Source organism: Equus asinus, chromosome 7 (genome assembly GCF_041296235.1).
Source record: "Equus asinus isolate D_3611 breed Donkey chromosome 7, EquAss-T2T_v2, whole genome shotgun sequence".
In the NCBI taxonomy this organism is placed as follows: Eukaryota; Metazoa; Chordata; class Mammalia; order Perissodactyla; family Equidae; genus Equus; species Equus asinus.
The window spans coordinates 48,705,578-48,727,447 of record NC_091796.1 but is presented as its reverse complement, the minus strand read 5'-3'; the positions used below and the strand labels follow the sequence as shown (position 1 = coordinate 48,727,447).

The 21,870-nt window shown below is 39.1% G+C and overlaps 2 protein-coding genes across 3 annotated transcripts in view; both read left to right on the top strand.

Moving 5' to 3' along the window:
* Positions 1 to 8,934, top strand: part of LOC106822861 (collectin-12-like) — a 36,046-nt gene extending 27,112 nt beyond the window's left edge. Inside the window, 1 exon segment of the mRNA XM_014828220.3 lies at positions 8,604 to 8,934. Within this exon segment, the coding sequence (XP_014683706.3) occupies positions 8,604 to 8,934 (331 nt within the window).
* LAMA3 (laminin subunit alpha 3) overlaps positions 8,723 to 21,870 on the top strand; it is a 255,342-nt gene continuing 242,194 nt past the window's right edge. Inside the window, exon 1 of one of the 2 annotated variants that reach the window (XM_044774483.2) lies at positions 8,723 to 9,266. In XM_044774483.2, the coding sequence (XP_044630418.2) occupies positions 8,991 to 9,266 (276 nt within the window). In that variant the 5' untranslated portion in view covers positions 8,723 to 8,990. The remainder of the gene's footprint in view (positions 9,267 to 21,870) is intronic. The other variant, XM_044774485.2, reaches the window with a different exon arrangement.

Sequence of the window (21,870 nt, the reverse complement as noted above, 5' to 3'; positions counted from 1 at the left end):
CTTCGTGTGGACGTTGCATGCTCATTTCTCTTAGTAAATACCTGGGAGTGTAATTAGAAGCCTACATTTTTGATTCATGCATTTAAAAAAAACATAAAACTGTGGTAATATAACCTTCCTAAAGTAATTTTCCTTATAAGTTTAGGAAAAGTTCACAGGAGAATAACCTAAATCTTTAGGTAAAATAAAGCTTTATTGGTTATTAAAGGAATACTGTAACATTTCTTGTAAAGCGTTAATGGCAGACACTTGAATGACACTTCATCTTCATAGTCTGGCAAATTATTTAGTTTGCTCTCCACTGCAGGCCAGGGAAGTAGAAAGGCAGACAATACATACTGTCCTACCCATTTTATAGTGAAGAAACCAACTCGGCACAGTGAGGTGACTGGCCCAGCTCCCACAGGAGCGAGAGTCGATGCTGCTGGTCTGAGGGCAGCACACGGAGTGGCAAAGCTTTAAGCTCTTCCAGACGCGGCTTCACCTTCCTGGGAGCATGAAGGTGTTTAAATCACGCAGCTAGGAGTACGATTACAAGAGGAGATGCTATGTCAAAATGAAAATGTGTTCATCCAGATATATGGTTTTACAGACAGTAATTATCTTTGGAAATGTATTCTTATTCACATATATGCTGCCCAGTTGTCACTTAATGTGACTGAGTATTCTCTCAACTCTTTTCCTGGTGTCAAAATGAACTAAAAACAAAGATGTGGTCATGGAGAGGGAGGCAGGCTCTGGAGTAAATATGAGATAATTCTTTAATATCTTTGTTAAAAGTTAACTCAGTTTTGAGGTCTATTAATGAGACTATATCATTCCCCAGTGTTAAGCAGTAATGATCCAAATTGATTCAACCATGCAGAGTACAGTGAAGATTTTTGTAGATAAATAGTTAAGTTCCAGAAAAAACTGATAGTGAGTAATAGTAAAGCATTTATTAAACTCTTTCTATTAGGCCCATGTAGCTTTGTGCACTCAGCTCATTGGGGTCCCCATCTGTTCCAGCTCCATCAGCAGAGCTACTTGGATTCTTGTGTCTTTGTCTTGTGGTTTCATTCATAACCCTCCCTCCACCCACTTCCCCCCCACCACTGCATTCTTCCTCCACGTTTTAAAGATGTTTCTGTGTATTCTCAGCACAGCAGCCAGAGTGATCCTATTAAAACCTAAGTCATAGCGTGTCGCTTGTCTTCCTAGAACCCTCTATGGTTTCATCTCATTCAAAGAAAAAGCACAAGTCCGTTCAGTGGCCTACAAGACTATTTTATGTTGATAGTCTTCATGACTTTGGTATTTCTTTTCCTCATCTCTTCTTATTATTTACAAATCATTTACTCTGTCCTTCTCTCATCTCCTTCCACCACCTCAGGGCTACACGTGTAGTTTATTAATATTTTCCAGTTGTCTTATAGGCCTGGTTGTTAAACCAGTCACCCTCAAAATCCTCTTTGGAATTTACTTTTATGAAAAACACGCTGTATAACATAAGAAAATAACTTGTAAGTACCATAAACATAACTAGGTACTTTATAAATCTAAATATAGAATAAAAATGTTCATAAATGAGCAAGTTGGATCTACGTTGCCTTCTTAAGAAGTAAACTGAAGTCAGCACCTCTATTTAAGAGAGTCATTAAAGAGCATTAAGTGATGAGAGATTTCAGTGGTCATATGGTTTACAAAATTGTCTATTAGCCCTATGTTCTAGGGCTCAAGTGGAACTAATTCAATTTGAATTTTGCCAAATATTTGCCAACCCACTGCTCTGTGTAAGCACTTCTACTGAGATGCATACAAAGAAAAAAAATTCTTGGGCCAGCCTCTGTCCTCAAGAGTTTTCATCCTTTATTGTTAAATAGCCCTTTATTGGGTCAGTTGGGCAAATTCTCACCAAAATGCATGTTTCTGAGGTGATGCATTTTGGACATGGAAACAAAGTGCAGTGTTGCTGAGCTAGCTGGTGGCATATTTTAACCCTGCCAATAGTGATACCTCTTGTGGTCACAGAGACTATTCAACAGGATTCAAGGCCTTAAACTTAGGGTGACCAAAATGGAGAAAATGTGGAAATGATGCAAGAAGATATTTTTAGAGGCTGCTTTTTAATTTTCACTCAAAATCTCTGCCAGATAAATTGTTAACCTTCATGTCAAGAGAATGAAGTCCTCATTTCTTAAATCTCCACTAATCCTGGGCAAGATGATTTAATTACTCGCTACCTGATTTTAACTCATTCACAAAATGAGAATAATGCCTTCCACTCCCTTACCTTTCAGGATTAGCTCTGGGCTGATAGGAAAAAATTTCATTGTCAAGAAAAGGTACAATTACATAGGTGTGGGCTTTCTTTTATCCTAGCACTACTGCTTGTAGTAACACACACCTGGGGTGGAGAAAAGGAATCCTCCTTAATGACAAATGTATAAAATTACTTGCTCTGCCCAAGTGCATATTTCACATAAAGGCCAAACTGGAGTGTGTGAAGCAAGAGCTGGAGAGGAAATTCATGCAGTTGGAATGTGAATTCTTCATAGGGTCTTTGGCAGAACTAACCATGAGGGAGTGCCCTAATGGGAGGTACCAGTGTCAAGGTTCCAACCAAGATAGAATGTGCCTGCAGTGAGCAGAAACACTGAATACAGAGAATTCCTCTCCAGTTTGGTTAACACTGGGGATTCTGAGCTCAGAAGATGAACCAGACACAGGCCATGAGCCAAGGGAGCAACACTACTTTACAAAGAACCCTTAGATCTAGGGGCCTGGAGCAGGGAACCCCACACCAAATGAGAGCTGTAAGTCCAGGCAGGCACTCAGCTGGGTTCTGGACACCATTGTGTTGTACTGAGGACTTGGGCCAGTCCCTTAACCTTGACTTCTTAAATATAAATAAAAGTAGTTGGCATTAGATTTGTGTTTTCTGAAGCCCAGGGGTCTAGGGGCAATGTGAACTTTTCAAAATGACCAGTAGAAACCCTACCTTTATTTAGAATATAACAACACAAGCTAATGGGAGCACACTCTCTGCACTTTGGACTGGAATGGTTTAAGCTCAGCGTGGTCATACTAATTATTTCATGCTAATCAAAAAACTATATTAGCTTACAGTTATAAGCTATATAGCTTATAAGTTATAAGCTATATAGCTTATTTATGTAGATCTTTGATAACATAGAAAATATTTGTTAAGAAATATAGTTAGTGAAATTCTGTCCAATTTCTTCTCCCTTTCCAAGTCATGGGAGAAGAGCAACAAAACATATATATAATAACAAAAAAAATATACGTATCTATATGAAAGGGACGTCGTTGAGTTTGATTATACCCTTGCAACACACTCAGTTTATCACCTTTGCATGTCTAGGTTCGTGACTTGAGGAAATTCTTTTCAACAATGACAAGCTGAATTTTCATCTTAAGATCTGAAGGACATAGCTATGCATGAATCACTTCTGAAGTATTAGGAGGCCAGCCAAACCCCAAATTCACCTGTGTTAGATTGGGTTTGTTTATACCCAACTATCCACGTCTGTCTCACCCACTCCTCTAGGGTTAAGTAAACTAATTGCTTCTTTTGTGCTGGGGACACTTCTGCAGTCTTCATACTTCAGATAGGCCTCAAATGGGTGGCTTTTTCCTCAATCCTCCCAGGGTCCTTCTAGGAGCATGAACTGGGAATCAGAAGCCCTGGGTCTTCTTTATTATTCCTATTTTTCTTAAAACATGAGCAAGTCATTTAATTTCTTCAAGCATAATCTTTCCCCATTAAAACACAACAGCCCCATCTTACCTTAAAAGCATATGTGCCTTATATTTGCTGCTTTAGGCTTTCAAAGCACTTGCTCACACATTTCTTCATTTAAACTTCGGAGCAGCCTTTCTCCCCTCCCCCAACCAAAGTGTCGTTATTGTCCTTATGTCTCCCATATCTGGGACTGTGGAGGGTAGGTGTTCCTGGGATGTTTGTTTTGGATACATAATCTTTAGAGAGATGACTACACTAACAGAGATTAACTTTAGATATGTAGCTTTTGTTCATGTTTAAAGTTATTTTCAGTGGGCAAACACACTTATTGTACTCTGACACCACAAAGTTATTTTAAAACTGCAATGACAATGAGAAGTCAATGGTATAGGGGCTGGCCCAGTGGCTGAGTGGTTAAGTTCGTGTGCTCTACTTTGGGGCCCGGGGTTTGCCAATTCGGATCCTGGGCGCAGACCTACACACTGCTCATCAGCCACACTGTGGCAGCATCCCACACAGAAGAGCTAGAAGAACTTACAAGGAGTATATACAACTATGTGCTGGGGCTTTGGGGAGAAAAAAAAAAGAGGAAGATTGGCCACAAATGTTAGCTTAGGTCCAATCTTCCTCACCAAAAGAAAAAAAAAAGTCAGTGGTATGACGTGTCTTCTGACTAAAGAATATAATAAGATATATCAAAGAGAAATAAAGTGATTGTGTAATATAGTAAATTTGTACGTCATGCTCTTAATTGTTGCCTTTTTTAGCAAAATATGAAGTTCTGTGAGGAAGAAGCCTTGATCTGAATCCACAGATGGTCAGTTCTGCTGTTCAGAACATCTCAGTGAAATGGCCTGGCATTGTGGAAGAGTTACTGGCTAGGTAGAGATCAGCTTCGTTAATTTAGCCTTTGCGGTCATATTTGCATATTAATAAAATAATTTTGGAAGCTTAGCCATTTGTTGAATGTTGTCCTTTAAATAATCTTGTGGTTGGAAGGACTTTATAAAAAGTACGTAAAATATATCTTTCTCACTTTCTCTCAATCTTCTTTCATTGACTTAGGCCCATTCCACTTTGGGCAGGACTATTCCAGGTAGGGCTGGGCATTCGTTCAGTTGATTTCTTAAAATATAGAAAGTTCTTATTTTGGCAAAACGATATAGTTCATTACTGGAAAAATGTAAAAATATAGACAAGCAAAAAGAACAATACAGAAATGATCCCTTTTCTCTTCATCCCACCTATCCACTCTTCAACATTCTATTGTATAGATTCCAAGATCTTTTTGAGTCTGCCTTCACACACGAGCATGCACATCTTCATATATATATATATATAAATAATTTTTATATTTAATCTATATTTCAATTCTGCAAAAATTCTTTTTTAATAGTAGCTGTATTAAGGTATAATTCACATACCATAAATTCACTTTTAAAGTGTATAATTCAGTGGTTTTTATTATATTCACAGAGTTGTAAACCATCACGAGTATCTAATTCCAGAGAATTTTCATCATTCCCAAAAGAAACTCCATATCCATTAGCAGTTACTCCCCATACAATATTTAGCCTTTTGTGTCTAGCTTCTTTCTCCTAGTGTAACATCTCCAAGGTTCATCTGTGTTGTAGTATGTATCAGAAATTCACTTCTGTATATGGCTGAGTGATATCCCATTGTATGGAAATAACACATTTTGGGCATCTACTCTTCAGTTGGTGAACATTGGGTTGTTTTCACTTTTTGACCATTATGAACACTGCTATGAACATTATTGTATAAGTTTTTATGTGGACATATGTGTTCAATTCTTTTGAGTATATACTTAGGATTGCAACTGCTGGGTCACATGGTAACATTATGTTTACAACTTTTGAGGAATTACCAAAGTATTTTCCAAAGTATCTGCTTCATGCTGCATTCCCACCAGCAATGTGTAGGGGTTCTAATTTCTCCATATTCATACCAACACTTGTTATTGTCTTTTTGATTATAGCCATCCTAGTGGGTGTGAAGTGGTATGTCATTGTGGTTTCGATTAGCATTTCTTTGATGACTAATGATGTTGAGCATCTTTCCATGTGCTTATCGGCCATTTTTATGTTTTCTTTGAAGAAATGTCTATTCAAATCCTTTTTCATCATTTAATTGTCTTTTTTTTTTTAATGGTAGAGTTGTAGAGTCCTTTATTCTGGATAAGACTCTCTTATTAGATATTTGATTTGCAAATATTTTTTCCCATTTTGGGGGGTGTCTTTTCACTGTTTTGATGGTACCCTTTGAAGAGTAAAAGCTTTTAAATTTGATGAGGATCAATTTATTTTTTCTTTTGTTGTGTGTGCTTTTGATTTCATATCTAAGAAACCATTGCCTAATCCAATGCCACAAATATTTACTCCTATGTTTTTGTCTAAGAGTTTTATAATGTTAGCTCCTATATTTAGATCTTTGATTCATTTTGAGTTAATTTTTGTATATAGTGTGAGGTAGGCATCCAAATTGATTTGTTTGCTTGTGAGTATTCAGTTGTCCTTGCACTATTTATTGAAAAGATTACTGTTTCCCCATCGAATGGTCTTGGCACCATTCAAAATGGTGAAAATCAAGTGACCATAAACATAAGGGTTTATTTCTGGACTCCCAATTCTGTTTCATTGATCTATATGTTTATCCTTATGCCAATACCACACTGTCTTGATTACCATAGCTTTATATTAAGTTTTGAAATTGGAAAGGGTGAGTTTTCCAACTTTGTTCTTTTTTAGGATTGTTTTGGCTATTCTGGGTCCCATGAATTTTAGGATCAACTTGTCAATTTCTGCAAAAAACATCATCTGAGATTTTGATAGTGACTGCATTGAATCTGTAGATTGTTTTGGGGAATATTGTCATTTTAGCAATATTGTCTCCCAATCCATGAACATGGGATACTTTTCCATTTATTTAGATCTTCTTTAATTTCTTTGAAAGATGTTTTGTAGTTTTCATTGTACGAGTCTTGCTCTTCTTTTAAATAATAATTTATTAAATAAATAAATTTATCCCTAATACTTTTATTCTTCTTGGTTCTAATGTAAATGGTTCTAATGTTAATTTCATTCTTGGATTGTTCATTGCTAGTGTTTAGAAATACAATTGGGTTTTACATACATATATTATTTTATATCTTTTTTCCATTAAAATATTGTGAACATCTTTCAATTTCAGAAAATATACTTCTATAACATCATTTTAATGACCTTGTAATATTTCACTATGTGGCTATACCACAATTTATTTAACCAGCTTCTTATTATTCACTATGTGGATATACCACAATTTATTTAACCAGCTTCTTATTATTTAACCAGATATTTAGGTTCTTTTAAACTTAAAAACAAATTTATAAATAACTCTGATAAGTACTTGCCATTAAGTCTTTGCAAACTTCCCTGATTATTTGCTAGATATAAATCTCCACAAGGAGAATTGTTGGGTAAAATACATGCACATTGGAGTCATTTGCTAAGCACTCCTGAAAAGTTATAAGGTTTTCACTTCAACCCAGGGTGTGAGCCTTGCTTCCCTTAATTCTCTTCAACTTTCAGCTTTATCATTTAAAAAAATCTTTTCCAGTTTGACAGGTGAAAGATGAGTCTCGTTGGTGTTTGCTTGCATTTCAATTCCCAGGAAGGTCAAACATTTTTTTCATATGCTTCTTAGCTTAAATTTTTTTTTCCGTGAATTGAATTAGGTTTCTTTGCCTTGAGTGCTCAACTTTTCCAAATTGTTTTGTAAAAGCAGTTTATATTGGTCATAATATCATGTCATTTGGGGTATGAATTTTATCCTCCCTCATTTGTTTTCTACTTATCCTCCCTCATATTGTTTTCTCAGATAAACGGAGTGATATTGAATAAATTACTCCAGCAGTCACGCTAGCCACCCTTGGCCTGGCTGAGATTTGGTCTTCTATGCAGGACACGTCACCAAAACAGAGCCCTCATATGCCCTCTGAACAATTAGAGGAGGCTGTCATTGCTGCCAGCCAGGAAGGACAGGACAGAAGTGCCCAGAGGAAGCCGGACTGGAGCTTTGAAGGATGGAGAAGGAAAAAAGAAGGAGGGTGTGAGAGGGCTGCTTGAGCAAAGATTGAGATGGGGATAAAACCCGTACGCTTTAAGGAAGAGAGAACTGACCAGTACATCTATTAAACGCTGGGATGCATTGCAGAGGGAAGGAAGTGTGTCTATTTAATCTTCTGTTTGTTCTTCAAAAATAAAAAGAGGAAAGGAATTTGTGAGCATAACACCAAAAGGAGAAGCCGTAAAGACTGATAAGTTGACTACACAAAAACTAAAAGTTTGTACAGCAAAAAGCACCATAACTAAACAAAAATGGAAAACAAATGGAGGATAAAATTTATACCATAAAAGACATGACATTAATGAATAATATATAAATTGCTTTTATAAAACAATTTTGAGAAGCTGGGCACTCAGGGCTAAGAAACCTAATACAATCCACAGACAAAAAATAAATTTAAAATTTAGCAGATTGGGCATCTAAAGGATTTCCTCCAGGCTACCTTTCCAGCTTGGCAAACTGCAACATGCGCTTTTGGCTGTCTTTTACATGCGTGCGTTCCGCCACTGCCAATGCCCCGTGAGCTCCTTTGATCGCAGACTCAGCATGTGGCTGCAGTGCCATAGATATCGTTGGCGCACAGTGTTTGAGAATTGGCGCGACTTGTTTTTTAACGTTTGGGACTTGTCTGGGCGATCACAATGTCTTTGACGTAAGTTCTGAAGGCAGTGGCAGTTTCCTCTGCTGTCGCACTCAAATTCACTGCAAGCCTCCTTCCCCCTTATCCGAGGTCCAGAGCTGGCTTTTGTGACTGGTCTGAGACCGTAAGTATCTGGAGAGGTGAAGGATCTGATTTCTGCCCTGGCCGTGGGAAGGTGGGGCGGTCCCGCCCCCCGAAGTCGCTAGAGTGGGAGCCGGGGAACGCCTTTTCGCCTTCCCCGCCCACGAAGTTTGCTGCGCTCTGGCAGAGACGACATCTGCTGGCCCGAGGCTGGGCGCTGTCAGTTCCTGGTCCGGCGGGTGCCCGCTCCAGCCGCTGCAGGTTCCAGAACAGAAAAGCCGCCTCCAGGCCGCAGATCCGCCGCCGCCCACACCCGAGGCTGCGCCCGCTGGTCGCGTGACGAGCCTGCCGCCAGGACAGCGGTGCCCCGCAGGCAGGAGGACCGTGCACGGCTGGATGGCGGCGGCAGCGCGGGCTCGGGGCTGGGCACCACGGCGGGTCCTGCTGCTGCTGCTGCTGCTGCTGCCCGCCGTGTGCGCGGCTGCCCGGGAATCCCCGGCCGCGGCCCGGCTCAGCCTGCACCCGCCCTACTTCAACCTGGCCGAGGCAGCGAAGATTTGGGCCACTGCCACCTGCGGAGAGCGGGAGCCCGGCGGCGCGCGGCCCCGGCCCGAGCTCTACTGCAAGTTGGTGGGGGGGCCCACCGCCCCGGGCAGCGGTCACACCATCCAGGTAATGTTCCCCGGAGAGAGAGAGAGGCGGCGAGGGGCGAGGGGCGGGCTCCCTCCCCGCGCGTGCCAGCGACCCGGGGCGAAGGGATTGGGCCCTTTTCCCACGCGCACTGGGGACCCAGGCGAAGGAAGGGCTCCCCCAACCCCCGCGCGGGCCGGCGAGGTGGGCGCGGTGCCCCAGGAGTGACAGATCCTGTGGAAGCACCGCCCTTGCCACGCGCCGCCAGAGGCAGGGATGGCTAAAGCACGCGAGGTGAGGAAAGGCTGAGGTTGAGTTTGGACGAGCAGAGGAGAAAGTCCGAAGCAGCGCTCTAGGGGGATGCCTGGAACTGTGGTCCCGTCAGGCCTCCGTCACCCAGGTGGTCCGCCTCCTTCCAGACCCTTCCTTTCGAGGCCATTCTTCTTCCAGACCTTATTCGGAGAAGTTGGCAGCAGTTGGCTTCCGTGGTGTATTTTAAGAGAGAACTTCTAGGTTATAGCAGTAGTGTCACTCTGATGTCACCGAAAATATGCACTTCACCCCACTGCCTGAAGTGCCATCATTCAGTCACTTGAGGCGAATGAGACTTGAAGTGGACAGAGGTAGAGTTGGCGCTCAGAGTCCATCAGAAGTTCTTATGGCGAACACCTAGCGTAAATGACGGTGTCGCTGGTGCTTAATCAGCATCTGTAGGTGTGGCAGATCTTAACACGCGATTCTCACAACCGAGCTGGGAACTGGATCAGGCTAGCAGGTGAAGAAACATGCCTGGGTCGTAAAGTAGGGCAGCTGGATTTGAACCCAGCCCTGACTCCAAATCCTCTTTACACTAAGTCGTGATTGCCTCCCTCCCTCTCTTGGGAAGTATTGCTGAGGAACAGAAAAGAATTGCGGGAAGAGAGTAATTTTGGAGCTTGGGCTCCAAAAGCCACAGATTATCATTAAGAATCTAGGTCAGTGTTTCAGAAGCTCTTTTGACTCTGCACTTCCATAAATGACAAGTTGTTGAACATGCAATGCCAATATATGCTTATTTATTTAAATTATATGCATGTATTATGTTAATATATTGTGTGTACTATAAAACATGCAAAATATAAAATAATGATAAAAATACTTTTAATTGCCTTTATTAACTGCCCCAAGTAATTTTGCTTTCTCTAAATATTTTATTTTTGACTGTGCATAACTATTTGTAAATATACAAATACACAAATGTAATTATGTGTATAATTATTTTCACAAGTTTAGTTTAACCCTTATGGCAATTCAAAGTTGACTTTACATTAGTACTTGAATTTAGTGGTTGTTATAGCTGAAAACATACCTCAAAAAATACATAGATTCAAATGGAAGAACTTCAATGACTACTGAGTTCCAGAACCGGCCGTGTAATTTACAGTCTATTGCAAAATGAAAATGTGGAGCCCTTTGTTCAAAAATTATGTATTCAAAATGCTGATAACAGAGCATTGAACTGAGCGAGGGGCCTTTCCAAGCGTGGGGCCCTGTGTGACTGCACAGATGTCATGCAGTCTGAGTTTACTAAATCATGGTACTCATATTTCTGCCCCATCCTTCAATTATTCTGAAATTTTTTTAAAGTAGAAAGTTGGCCAGTAACTGTTCATTTTTCAAGTGGCATTCAGTACTTCCTGGTAGGAAGGCATTGTGTTTTAAACAATAGATTCAAAACATACTGCAAGTCTTCTTTTGGAAAATATTAAAATGTGTTACAAAATTGTTTCCATGTTTTTAAAATGTGCAAATATGAGAACTTTTAGAGTAACACAGTTCTATCTTTTCAGCAACAAAAGATGAAACATTTCCAAATATCTGTTTTTCAAAACGCTCTTTATAAAACATAACATTTCTTTAGAATGGTATTTACTTTTTTACACATTGTTAAAACACCACCTTTGCTTTGATGGAACAGAGTAAGTACCTCTATTGTTGGGTAAATATCTATCAGGTAGTATGTTACTGGCAGCCACTTGTCATCCCAGAAAAAGTCAGCACATTTGAAATTTTTGTGAAAAGAAAGTGTAACTCATCTTTAAATTTGAAAGGTCTTTTAAGTACTTTACCATGAGATAACCAGTGAACCTTTGTGGTCAAAAGAGTTTCTTGGTGACTCCCCATTTCAGTACAAGGTTGTAACTATTCTGCTGTGTAGGAGACTAGAATCCACATGTCCACTTAACCAGGCACATGTAAGCTTCGACGTGTCCTCATAAGATGATAGCGTCCTCTTCCCTTGGACAGACGCTCAGGACCATTGGTGCCTTGTGACTAGCTGACTTGTGAACTGGCTGAAGGCCCCTAAGCAATCTGTATATTAAATATTGGTAAAACTGAATTTCTTCATTTTTAAGTAAAATAAACAAGTGTTAGTATTCCCTTCTTGCACCCCACTGGATTTCCTGGCACACCAAACTTTGGAGAGAACTGTTCCAATTATGGCGAGAGTAAATGCAAGGAGAAAGAAGGTGTCAAGGAAATTTTCAACTGTCTACTTTGCCCCAAATTTGCCTGGGAACGGGCCAACCCTCCTTCTCTTCCAGTGGTCTTGTTGTTGATTGCTCATAGGTTGACACTAATGTTTTGGACGTCCAGAAAAGTCACTTTTCCTGTTCTGATTGATTTGCCACAATTGATCGTTAAACCTGGGTTCACAATCCTGTGTAGAGTAGGAAGTAGCTTTCTGATGTCACTCAGCAGACTGCATTTCTAGGCCGGGGTGTAGCCTCAGAAAAAGAACACTATCTGGTGTTATGCCATATTCTTCCCTAAAAATAAGGGGTGAACAAAAGCTCTGCTAAGTAGTGTTTTTTGCTTTCAGTTGAGGGCTTGAGAAGATGCACGGATTGCTGATGTGAGAGGTTCTAACCCAAGGAGGAGAGCAGTGTGTCAGAGACCAGAAGGGGCCAGGCTACTAGATACTCCCTCTAGCCCAGTCTTGGCAGCAGCTGGTACAGACCTGCCTTTCAGAACGGTGATGAGTGATGGCAGATGGGAGAAGGGAAGAGAGATTATGATTAATCAGTTGGTTGTACCTAAGTGATAATTGTCTTGAATCTGCTCATGCACAGCTTAAGATGGGAAATAGAGAAGAGTTAACTAAAACAGTTCTATTTCTGTAAACCTTCTAAAAATAGATCTATGGGGCCAGCCAGGGTTTAGAATTTCAGGCCAAAAGAATTTTACAAAAAATGTAAAAAATGAATAAAAGTCATGTCTTACAATGAATTCTGTTTATGGTCCTGATTCTGTAATAACAATGCTGATACTTGAGTGGTAGCATGTGTCAACAGGCAGGATATTTTAAAAGTCTGAATTTTGTGTGTTGTGTGAAAAATGTTCATTGTGGTTTCTCTGGACTTAAGATTCATTAAATAAGATTTTGGATATTTGTTACTGTTCAGCCATTAAGTTTTTGGTGTTTTGAGAGCTCTGAGATTCAGGGATCCTGACTGTAGTTCACAGCTGTCTCCCCACTGCTCAGCACAAAGCCTGGAGCAGTATAGGTGTTCAGAAAATGCTGAATGGAAGGATGGTAGAGTGAAGATACAGCTGAAGACTGTAAAGAGGTTAAGGTAAAGAGTAGACAAGAAAAATATGCCAATTACTTCTATTCTGCTGAAAAGTAATTACAACCGAAATATGTCACACTTTGCGCTTTAATTTTAAAAGTTTACTTATGAAATCTAAAGAGATTATTATTTACTGACATCTGATAGAGATGATGATAAAATAGAAGTGGAAGGCTGTGTGGAAAATATAACCTTGTGTTAGGTTTAGCTTGGCATAAACAGGATACTCACAAGGAATGAAATGCACATATTTACCAAACATATGATCTTAATTTTGTTCATTGACAGTTAAACACATCTTGTGTATGTTTCTTTGTTACCCTTTGGTTTATGCACAGGAATGTGTATCTAACCTGAATGATATTGATAGAGAAGCACATACACATGAATTATCGCTAAGAGTGAGAGTGTTTGTCCCAAAGCAGTCTCAGTTGTGTGTTTGTGTAACTTTGACTAATGGCCATCCACAGGAAACTCCACTTCATTAAGCCTCGGTTTATAGAACCATTGTGTTTGTTAACTTCAACAAGAGCCTTTTCCTGCGTGAAACTGGTGTAAACATCTTGAGCAAGGGCTGAGAAATCTAAGACAATTTACTATGTCCACCGATATATTTGTAACAATTATTAATGATGAGTTATTTTGAGACTTCAGACAAATGACTACCATCAGCAATTTAAGGATGAATAATTTTTTTTAAAAAAAGGATTTTGCTAATAGTTGTTCTGTGTTCGTGGGCACTAACCAAAGTTTAGCAATGAAAGTTTATGTATAAATCATTTGAAGAAGATAAGTGTGTTTTCCTTTAGAGAGCCAAGTTCTCTTACCGGCAAAGAAGCGTGGTTCCACACTCCAGAACCTCAGCAATTTAAACGAGTTGCTCAACAAATCACAGATTGCTAAAGCTCACAGACCTTCCTGGTCCCTGGTGAATAGCTGGAACTGGGAATGTTTAATCTTTGAATTGCAAGATTCTACTTCACGCTCTGAATTACTTGTGCCATTGAGAGTGTGTAATCTAAGAAAAAGAAATCTACAGTCTTCGAGAAAGGAGAGGACAAAAGGGTATTGATTTCAGCCCCTTACAAGAAAGCTGTATCTAAACCATTACAAAAAGATGGCGTTAGTGCACCTATGAATGTGAAAATTACGTTTTCTTCATATCTTTTACCAAAACTAGATTGAAGCATGAGAGTCATTTTTAACAGCTTTTTGAGGCATAATTTAAATCCCATAACATGCATCCATTGTAAATGTGAATTCAATAATTTTTAGTAGATTTATAGAGTTGAGCAACTTTCACTAGAATCCAGTTTTAGAACATTGCCATCAGCCCCAAAAGTTCTCGTGTGCCTGTGTACTCAATTTGTGCACCTGTCTCCACTAGTTTGATTTCTGTCTCTAAAGATATGCCTTTTCTGGAAATTTCTTATAAATGGAATCATACAACATGTGGTCTTTTGTGTCTGAGTTCTTTCACTTAGCATGATGACTTTGGGGTTCGTTCATTCATATTGTTGCATGATTTAGTAGTTTGTTTCTTTTTATTGCAGAAAATAGTATTCCGTTGTATGGCTTTACCTCATTTTCTTTATCTGTTCACTAATTGATGGACATTTTCGCTGTTTCTAGGTCTTCACTAATATAAGTAATACCGGTATGAGCATTCACAAACAAATCTTTGTGTGGGCATAAGTTTTCGGTTTTCTTGGGTAGATTCCTAGGAGTGGAATGGCTACATGGTATAGCAAGTGTATGTTTACATTTTTGAGAAACAGCCTGTTACTGAAATGGGGTGTTGATATCTCTGATTATTATTATAGAACTATTTCTCCCTTAAATTTTGTCAATTTTTGCTTCATGTATATTTGAGGCTCTTTGGTGCAGATATATTTAAATTGTTAAATCTTTTTGATGGATTGGCCTGTCTATCAATGTGTGATGTCCATCTTTATCTTTTGTAACAAATTTTGACTTAAAGTTTATTTTTTCTGATATTAGTATAGCCACCTCACCTCTCTTTTGGTTACTATTTACATGGAATACCATTTTCTATCCTTACACTTTCAGTTTATTTGTGTCTTTCAATATAAAGTGAGTCTCTTGTGGACATCATATATTTGAATCATGGTTGCTTTTTGAAAATCTCTTCTGCCAATCTCTGCCTTTTAATTGATAAGTCTAATCCATTTACATTTAAAGTGATTAGTGATACAGAAGGACTTATTTCTGCCCTTTTGCTGTTTGTTTTCTATATCTTATATTTTTTTAGTTCTTCAGTTCCTCCATTACTACCTTCTTTATGTTTAATTTCTTTTTGTAATGTACCATTTTGATTTCCCCCTAATTTCCTTTTCTGTATATTTTTTAGTTATTTTCTTAGTGATTACTCTGGGAATTACAATTAACATCCTAAATTTATAACAGTCCAGTTTGAGTTGATATCAACGTAGCTTCAATAGCGTCCAAAACTCTGCTCCTATACAGGTCTTTCCCTCCTCTTTATGAATTTATTGTCACAAATTATATCTTTACACACTGTTGCCCATCAACATAAATATGTAATTAGTGTTCTATGCATTTGTCTTTTAAATAATATAGAAAAAATGAGTTACAAACATAGTAATGCCGACTTTTCTATTTATGTACTTATCTGTACTGATATTCTTTATTTCTTCATATGACTGTCTAGTGTCCTTTCATTTCAGGTCAAAGGACTCCCTTTAGCATTTCTTATAGGGTAGGACTACTAGCAACAAACGCCTTCAATTTTTTTTCTTTTTTGAGGACAATCAGCCCTGAGCTAACTACTGCTAATCCTCCTCTTTTTGCTGAGGAAGATTGGCCCTGAGCTAACATCCATGCTCATCTTCCTCTCTTTTTTTTATACGTGGAATGCCTACCACGGCATGGCTTTTGCCAAGGAGTGCCATATCTGCACCTGGGATCCAAACCAGCGAACCCCGGGCTGCCGAGAAGTGGAATGTGCGAACTTAACCACTGAGCCACTGGCCCGGCCCCCCTCAATTTTTGTTTATTTGGAAATATCCTAATTTTTTCATTTTTGAAGGATAATTTTACCAGATATAGAAGTCTTGACTGACAGCTTTTTTTCTTTCAGCACTTTGAATATCTCATCTCACAGCCTTCTGGTGTCCATAGTTTACAATGAAAAATAGGCTGTTCATCTTATTGAGGATCCCTTGTATGTGATGAATTGCTTCTCTCTTGCTGCTTTCAAGATTTTCTCTTTATCTTTTGACAGTTTGATTATAATCTGTCTTTGTGTGGATCTCTTTGACTTTATCCTACTTGGAGTTTGTTAAGTTTCTTGGATTTGTAGATTCATGTATTTCATCAAATTTGGGAAGTTTTGACCATTATTTCTTCAAATATCTTTTCTGCCTCTGTCTCTCTTCTCTCTTTCTGGAACTCCCATAAGGTGTATGTTAGTCCATTGTATAGTTTTCCACAGGTCGTGGGCTTTGCTTATTTTTCTTCATTCTCTTTTCTTTCTTATCCTCAGGCTGGATCATTTCAGTCAACTTTTATCTTCAAGTTTGCTGATTGTAGTTTGTTGTAGGTTTTTGAATAGATTCCAGAGTTCTGAAAAAGTTCATCCGGGCAGTTTTTGCAAGATTAATGATTGCTTGAGTGCAGCAAGAGATCCTTTAAGCTCCTTCCTCTGCCATTTTTGGTGCTATCCCCACATCGTTTTTTTTTTAGTGCTTCCTTACTTTCTGATACCAGAAGATGTTCCAGAGTCATTTTTTATTTTCTTTGGTCCAGCCTTGGAACTATTTTTCCAAGGAGCTCTGTTTTTTTTTTAATTGAGTGTGGTGTTTAGAAATCAAGATCTGGGTATGAGGTGTGCTGGTGCATCATTGCTTCTAGACCCTTTCAGTGGACAGAGCTAGGAAATATATGTATATCTACTAAAACCTATATATACACACATCTACATTAGAAATGCAGCTGATTTTTGCATATTGATCTTGTATCCTATGGCCTTGCTGTAGTTTTTTTATAGACTCTTTAAGATTTTCTACATACACGATTATGTTCTTTCTTTCTTGTCAATCTGTACGTCTTTAATTTATTTTTATTTTAACTCATTCATTCATTCACAAAAACTTATTAAGTGGCTCTTACATGCCAGGCACCATGCTAGTTGCTGAGGATGCAAAGATGATCCAAACATAATCTTTCTGTAGATGACCAGCCTTTTTATGGCCTAATTTCTTGAAAGAGCAGGGAAACTCCAATGAGGGAAAATATAATATCACCTCATTGTATATATTATCAAATTGCTCTCACTTAGAGGTGAAGAAGTCTGGCTCTACAATCACGTAGACCTGAGTTTAAATTCTAACTCTACCAGCTCTCTGACTTTGGAAAATTGCATAATCTCAATTTCCCCATATACAAAACAAGATTAGTAATAGTGTCTATCTCACAGGTTTATTGGGAGGATAAAAAGCACTTAGTATATTTCTTGATGCACAGTTAGTGCTCAATAAATGTGTTTTTAAAAATTTTTTATTGAGTTAATGATAAATTACAATCTTGTGAAATTTCAGTTGTATATTATTGTCTGTCAGTCATGTTGTAGATGCAACCCTTCACCCTTTGTGCCCACCCCCTCGTTCCCCTGGTAGCCACTAATCTGTTCTCTTTGTCCACAGGTTTAAATTCCTCATATGAGTGGAGTCATACAGAGATTGTCCTTCTCTATCTGGCTTATTTCACTTAACGTAATTCCCTCAAGGTCCATCCATGTTGTTGCAAATGGGACGATTTTGTTCTTTTTTATGGCTGAGTAGTATTCCATCGTATATATATATATATATGCACCACATCTTCTTTATCCAATCATCTGTTGATGGGCACTTAGATTGCATCCATGTCTTGGCTATTGTAGATAATGCTGCAATAAACATTGGGGTGCATAGGATTTTTGGAATTGCTGACTTCAAGCTCTGTGGATAGATACCCAGTAGTGGAATAGCTGGATCATATGGTAGTTCTATTTTTAATTTCTTGAGGAATCTCCATACTATTCTCCATAGTGGCTGCACCAGTTTTCATTCCCACCAGCAGTGTATGAGAATGCTAAGAGCACCTCCTTCATAAACTGTTGTGACAATTAAGATGTCAATATGTGTAAAGTGCTTTAGAGCAGTGCCAAATATCAGTAAGTGTTATATAAGTACATGTGAAATTAATACCCTGCACCAAACAGGGGAGCCTAGCAACCAGGGAGGCTGTTCTCTCCGCTCACCATTCTGTCCCCGTATTTGGTGTCACTCCTGTATACAGTGCGTGCAGGATATGGTGCAACTTGAAAGTAAAGGAAAATTACTTCTTTTCCCCTCTTCTCACAGTTAAGATGTCTACAGACAATCTAATTAAAACCCATATTTCTTTCTAGCTAATATTCATTTATTTATTCCAGATGTATTTTCTGAGCATCTAAGCTGGGATTTCTCCACAACCTCTCCAACATTTGTTACTATTTGTTTTAGTTATTTTTGTCATTCTAATGGGTGTAAGGTAATATCTTAGTGTAGCTTTGATTTGCATTTCCCTGATGATCAGCAGTGATGAACATCTTTTCATGTGCCTATTGGCCATCTGTGTATCTTCTTTGGAGAAATGTCTGTTCATGTCTCCTGCCCATTTTTTGATCAGGTTGTTTAATTTTTTGTTGTTGAGTTGTGTGAGTTCTTTATATATTATGGATATTAAGTCTTTGTTGGATGTATTACTTGCAAATATTTTTTACCAGTTAGTGGGTTGTTTTTTTGTTTCAATCCTGTTTTCCCTTGCCTTGAAGAAGCTCTTTAGTCTGATGAAGTCCCATTTGTTTATTCTTTCTATTGTTTCCCTTGTCTGGGAAGACATGGTGTCCGAAAAGATCCTTTTAATTCAATAAATGTGTTTTTAATGGAGTGACAAAATTCTTAGTTAGGAATTCTAAAGTGGTAAGCTACAAAAATGATTTGTCACAATAATCATTTAAAAGTTTTGAGTAAAAACTTCTTTTAATAGTGAAATGTACAGTGCAATATGTACTGAACATATTTGACATGCTAAATAATCCACAGGCCTAAAGAGTTCTATAGCCTTCTATATAATAGCAGTGTTAAATATTTTGGTATTGTGTTAATAACCAGTTTATATATTATTTGTTTATGTGGGGACACATTTTTTATTAGCTAAAGTAACATTTTGAGGGGGAATATTAGTTAGTTTTTAGAAGTTAATTTTGGTGGCAAGAATACATTCTTCCAGATCATAGATTTATTTCTAGTTGTGATTTAGGCTTTCCTGAAACCTGTGTTAACTCTTGCTCAACATTCTAGAACCATTTGCCTGGTGAGGAAAAGATTATTAAATGGTACTTCAGTGGTCTTAGTCAATGGAACTGCTGAGGATTGTGCTGTATACACAGGCTTCTGGCCAAGAGACAAGTGGGGCCTGAAATCCAGCCCGGGCAAGGCTGTATCTGCTCAGAGGCAGGGAGCCTTTTTCTGCTTCACAAAAGTGAGCTGTTTGCTTGAGCTAGCAGGGCCTTGATTAGATCCCTCATGCCAACAGGGTGGAACCTACCCTGGGGAAAAGCAACTCACTGAGTCCCATGTGTCTTGCCAGTTTGTCAATGTCATAAGCGTATTGTCTTTCCTCCGTGATTTTCCCATCCTAGATGCTCGGAAAATACATCTGGAATAAATAAATGAATATTAGCTAGAAAGAAATATGGGTTTTAATTAGATTGTCTGTTGTCTGTAGACATCTTAACTGTGAGAAGTGGGGAAAAGAAGTAATTTTCCTTTACTTTCAAGTTGCACCATATCCTGCACGTACTGTATACAGGAGTGACACCAAATACGGGGACAGAATGGTGAGCAGGGAGAACAGCCTCCCTGGTTACTAGGCTCCTGTTTGGTGCAGGGTATTAATTTCACATGTACTTATATAACACTTACTGATATTTGGCTCTGTTCTAAAGGACCTAGCACATACTGACATCTTAATTGTCACAACAGTTTATGAAGGAGGTGCTCTTCGCATGCTTATTTTACAGACGAGGAAACTGAAGCACAGAGAGGTTAAGTAATTTGTTCAAGATCACACAGCTAGTCTGTGGTAAAGCCAGGTACTCTGGCTGCAGAGTTCATGCACTTACCCACTATGCTATGCTGCCACTGCCGAGCCAACTACTCCTCCCTCAGAATTCCAGCCAAACTTTGCATCACCTTGCTAATTCCATTCATCACCTTGGAGTCATTTATTTTCATGTCTGCATTAGACACCTTATTAGATCATGAGCTCCTTGAGGGTGGGACCACATTTTACTGCTTATGTCTGTCTCTCCTGTGGTAGCTCGTCGTAGACACTTCATAGAGACTTTTTGAAGAAATGTTCAAAGGGCAACACCATCACAGAATTTTCCTAAAATAGTAATACCCTGATGCAAGTGAAATACCTGACCAAAAAATACCTGAATTTCAACAACCTGCCTTTGGAAGACAGGTGTGGCCCTGATGTGAACTTCAACATAGAAGTGTGTGATGCACTGGCTAAGATAAATCTGAGGTCTGGGCCACCAAAAGCTGGAAGAGGCCAGGAAGGATCCTCCCTCTACAGATTTCAGAGGGAGCGTGGTCCTGCTGACACCTTGATTTCAGACTTCTAGCTTCCAGAACTGTGAGACAATAGATTTCTGTTGTCAGTTACCCAGTTTGTGGTACTTTGTTACGGCAGCCCTGTGAGACTAATACAGTAACTTTCTTGGACTGTTTGGTCTGCCGTAATAAAGTGCCATAGACTGGATGGCTTATAAATAATGGAAATTTATTTCCCACAGTTCTGGAGGCTGGGAAATCCAAGGTAAAGGTGTGGGCAGATACAGCGTCTGACGAGGACCCACTTCCTGTTCACAGATGGCTGTCTTTTCTCTGTGTCCTCACATGGCGGAAGGAGTGAGGGATCTCTCTGGGGCTTCTTTTATAAGGGCACTAATCCCTTTCATGTAGGTGGAGCCCTCATCCTAATACCACATCTTGGGGCTTAGATCTCAATATATGAATTGGGGGGGTGGGACACAAATATTTAGCCCATAGCAGTAACTTTAGCTTTAAATCAGATAACCAGTCTCTCAGTCAGTCAGCGGTATTTACTGACCATTCAGTGAGTGAGTCTTGTCTGTGTATGGGAGGGTGGAACATGGGGGCACTGCCTGAGGCTCTCTGAGTGACCCTTGGGTCTCCGCTTTTGAGGCTTTGCAATCTGATAACTCAAAATGTAGTCCCTAAACAAAATGAGGAGAGCTCTCTGATGAGCAAATATTGAGGGATCACCCACAGTAAGAGTCATCTTTAAATATGAAGAGCATATCCAAGGGGCATCAGGTAAGGCTTGCCTAAGGCGAATGGGGTGAGTGGAAGTTTGGGGACTATGGATGCCTGTGAGCCTTGGATCCCTTTTTTGCACAGAGCGCAGTGATCAGATGATTCCTTCACCAGTGGGGGCTCTGTGGCCTGCAGCAGGGGAAGCTAAGAGTGGGACTGTGAAATGAAAAGCTCAATTCCCTATGTCCTGTGGTTGTCTCTGCGGAGACTAAATATTGCTGACGATTCGTGTACACAAAAGACATTGGTGGCGAAGATTCTATACAAGGTAGTTTGCATAGTGATATGATGAGAACATAAAAATTCAGACTTTCAAATTTTCTTGTGTGTCTCATCTGTTTCCAAGTGGCTTTCTTATTTCATTGTGACAGCTGATCATTTACTGTTTCTTTAATGTGACATTGAACTTTGAAAGTTTTAACAAGCCATAAAAATTAATAGGAAGTGTTGAGAGACCTCATTAGGAAAATCTATTGGTAAGATTGTTATAAATTAGTTCAGTTTTCTTTCTTTTGTTTTATTTTTATCTTTTAAGTCAACTTAGTAAATTTTTTTGAGGAAGATCAGCCCTGAGCTAACATCTGCCACCAATCCTCCTCTTTTTGCTGAGGAAGACTG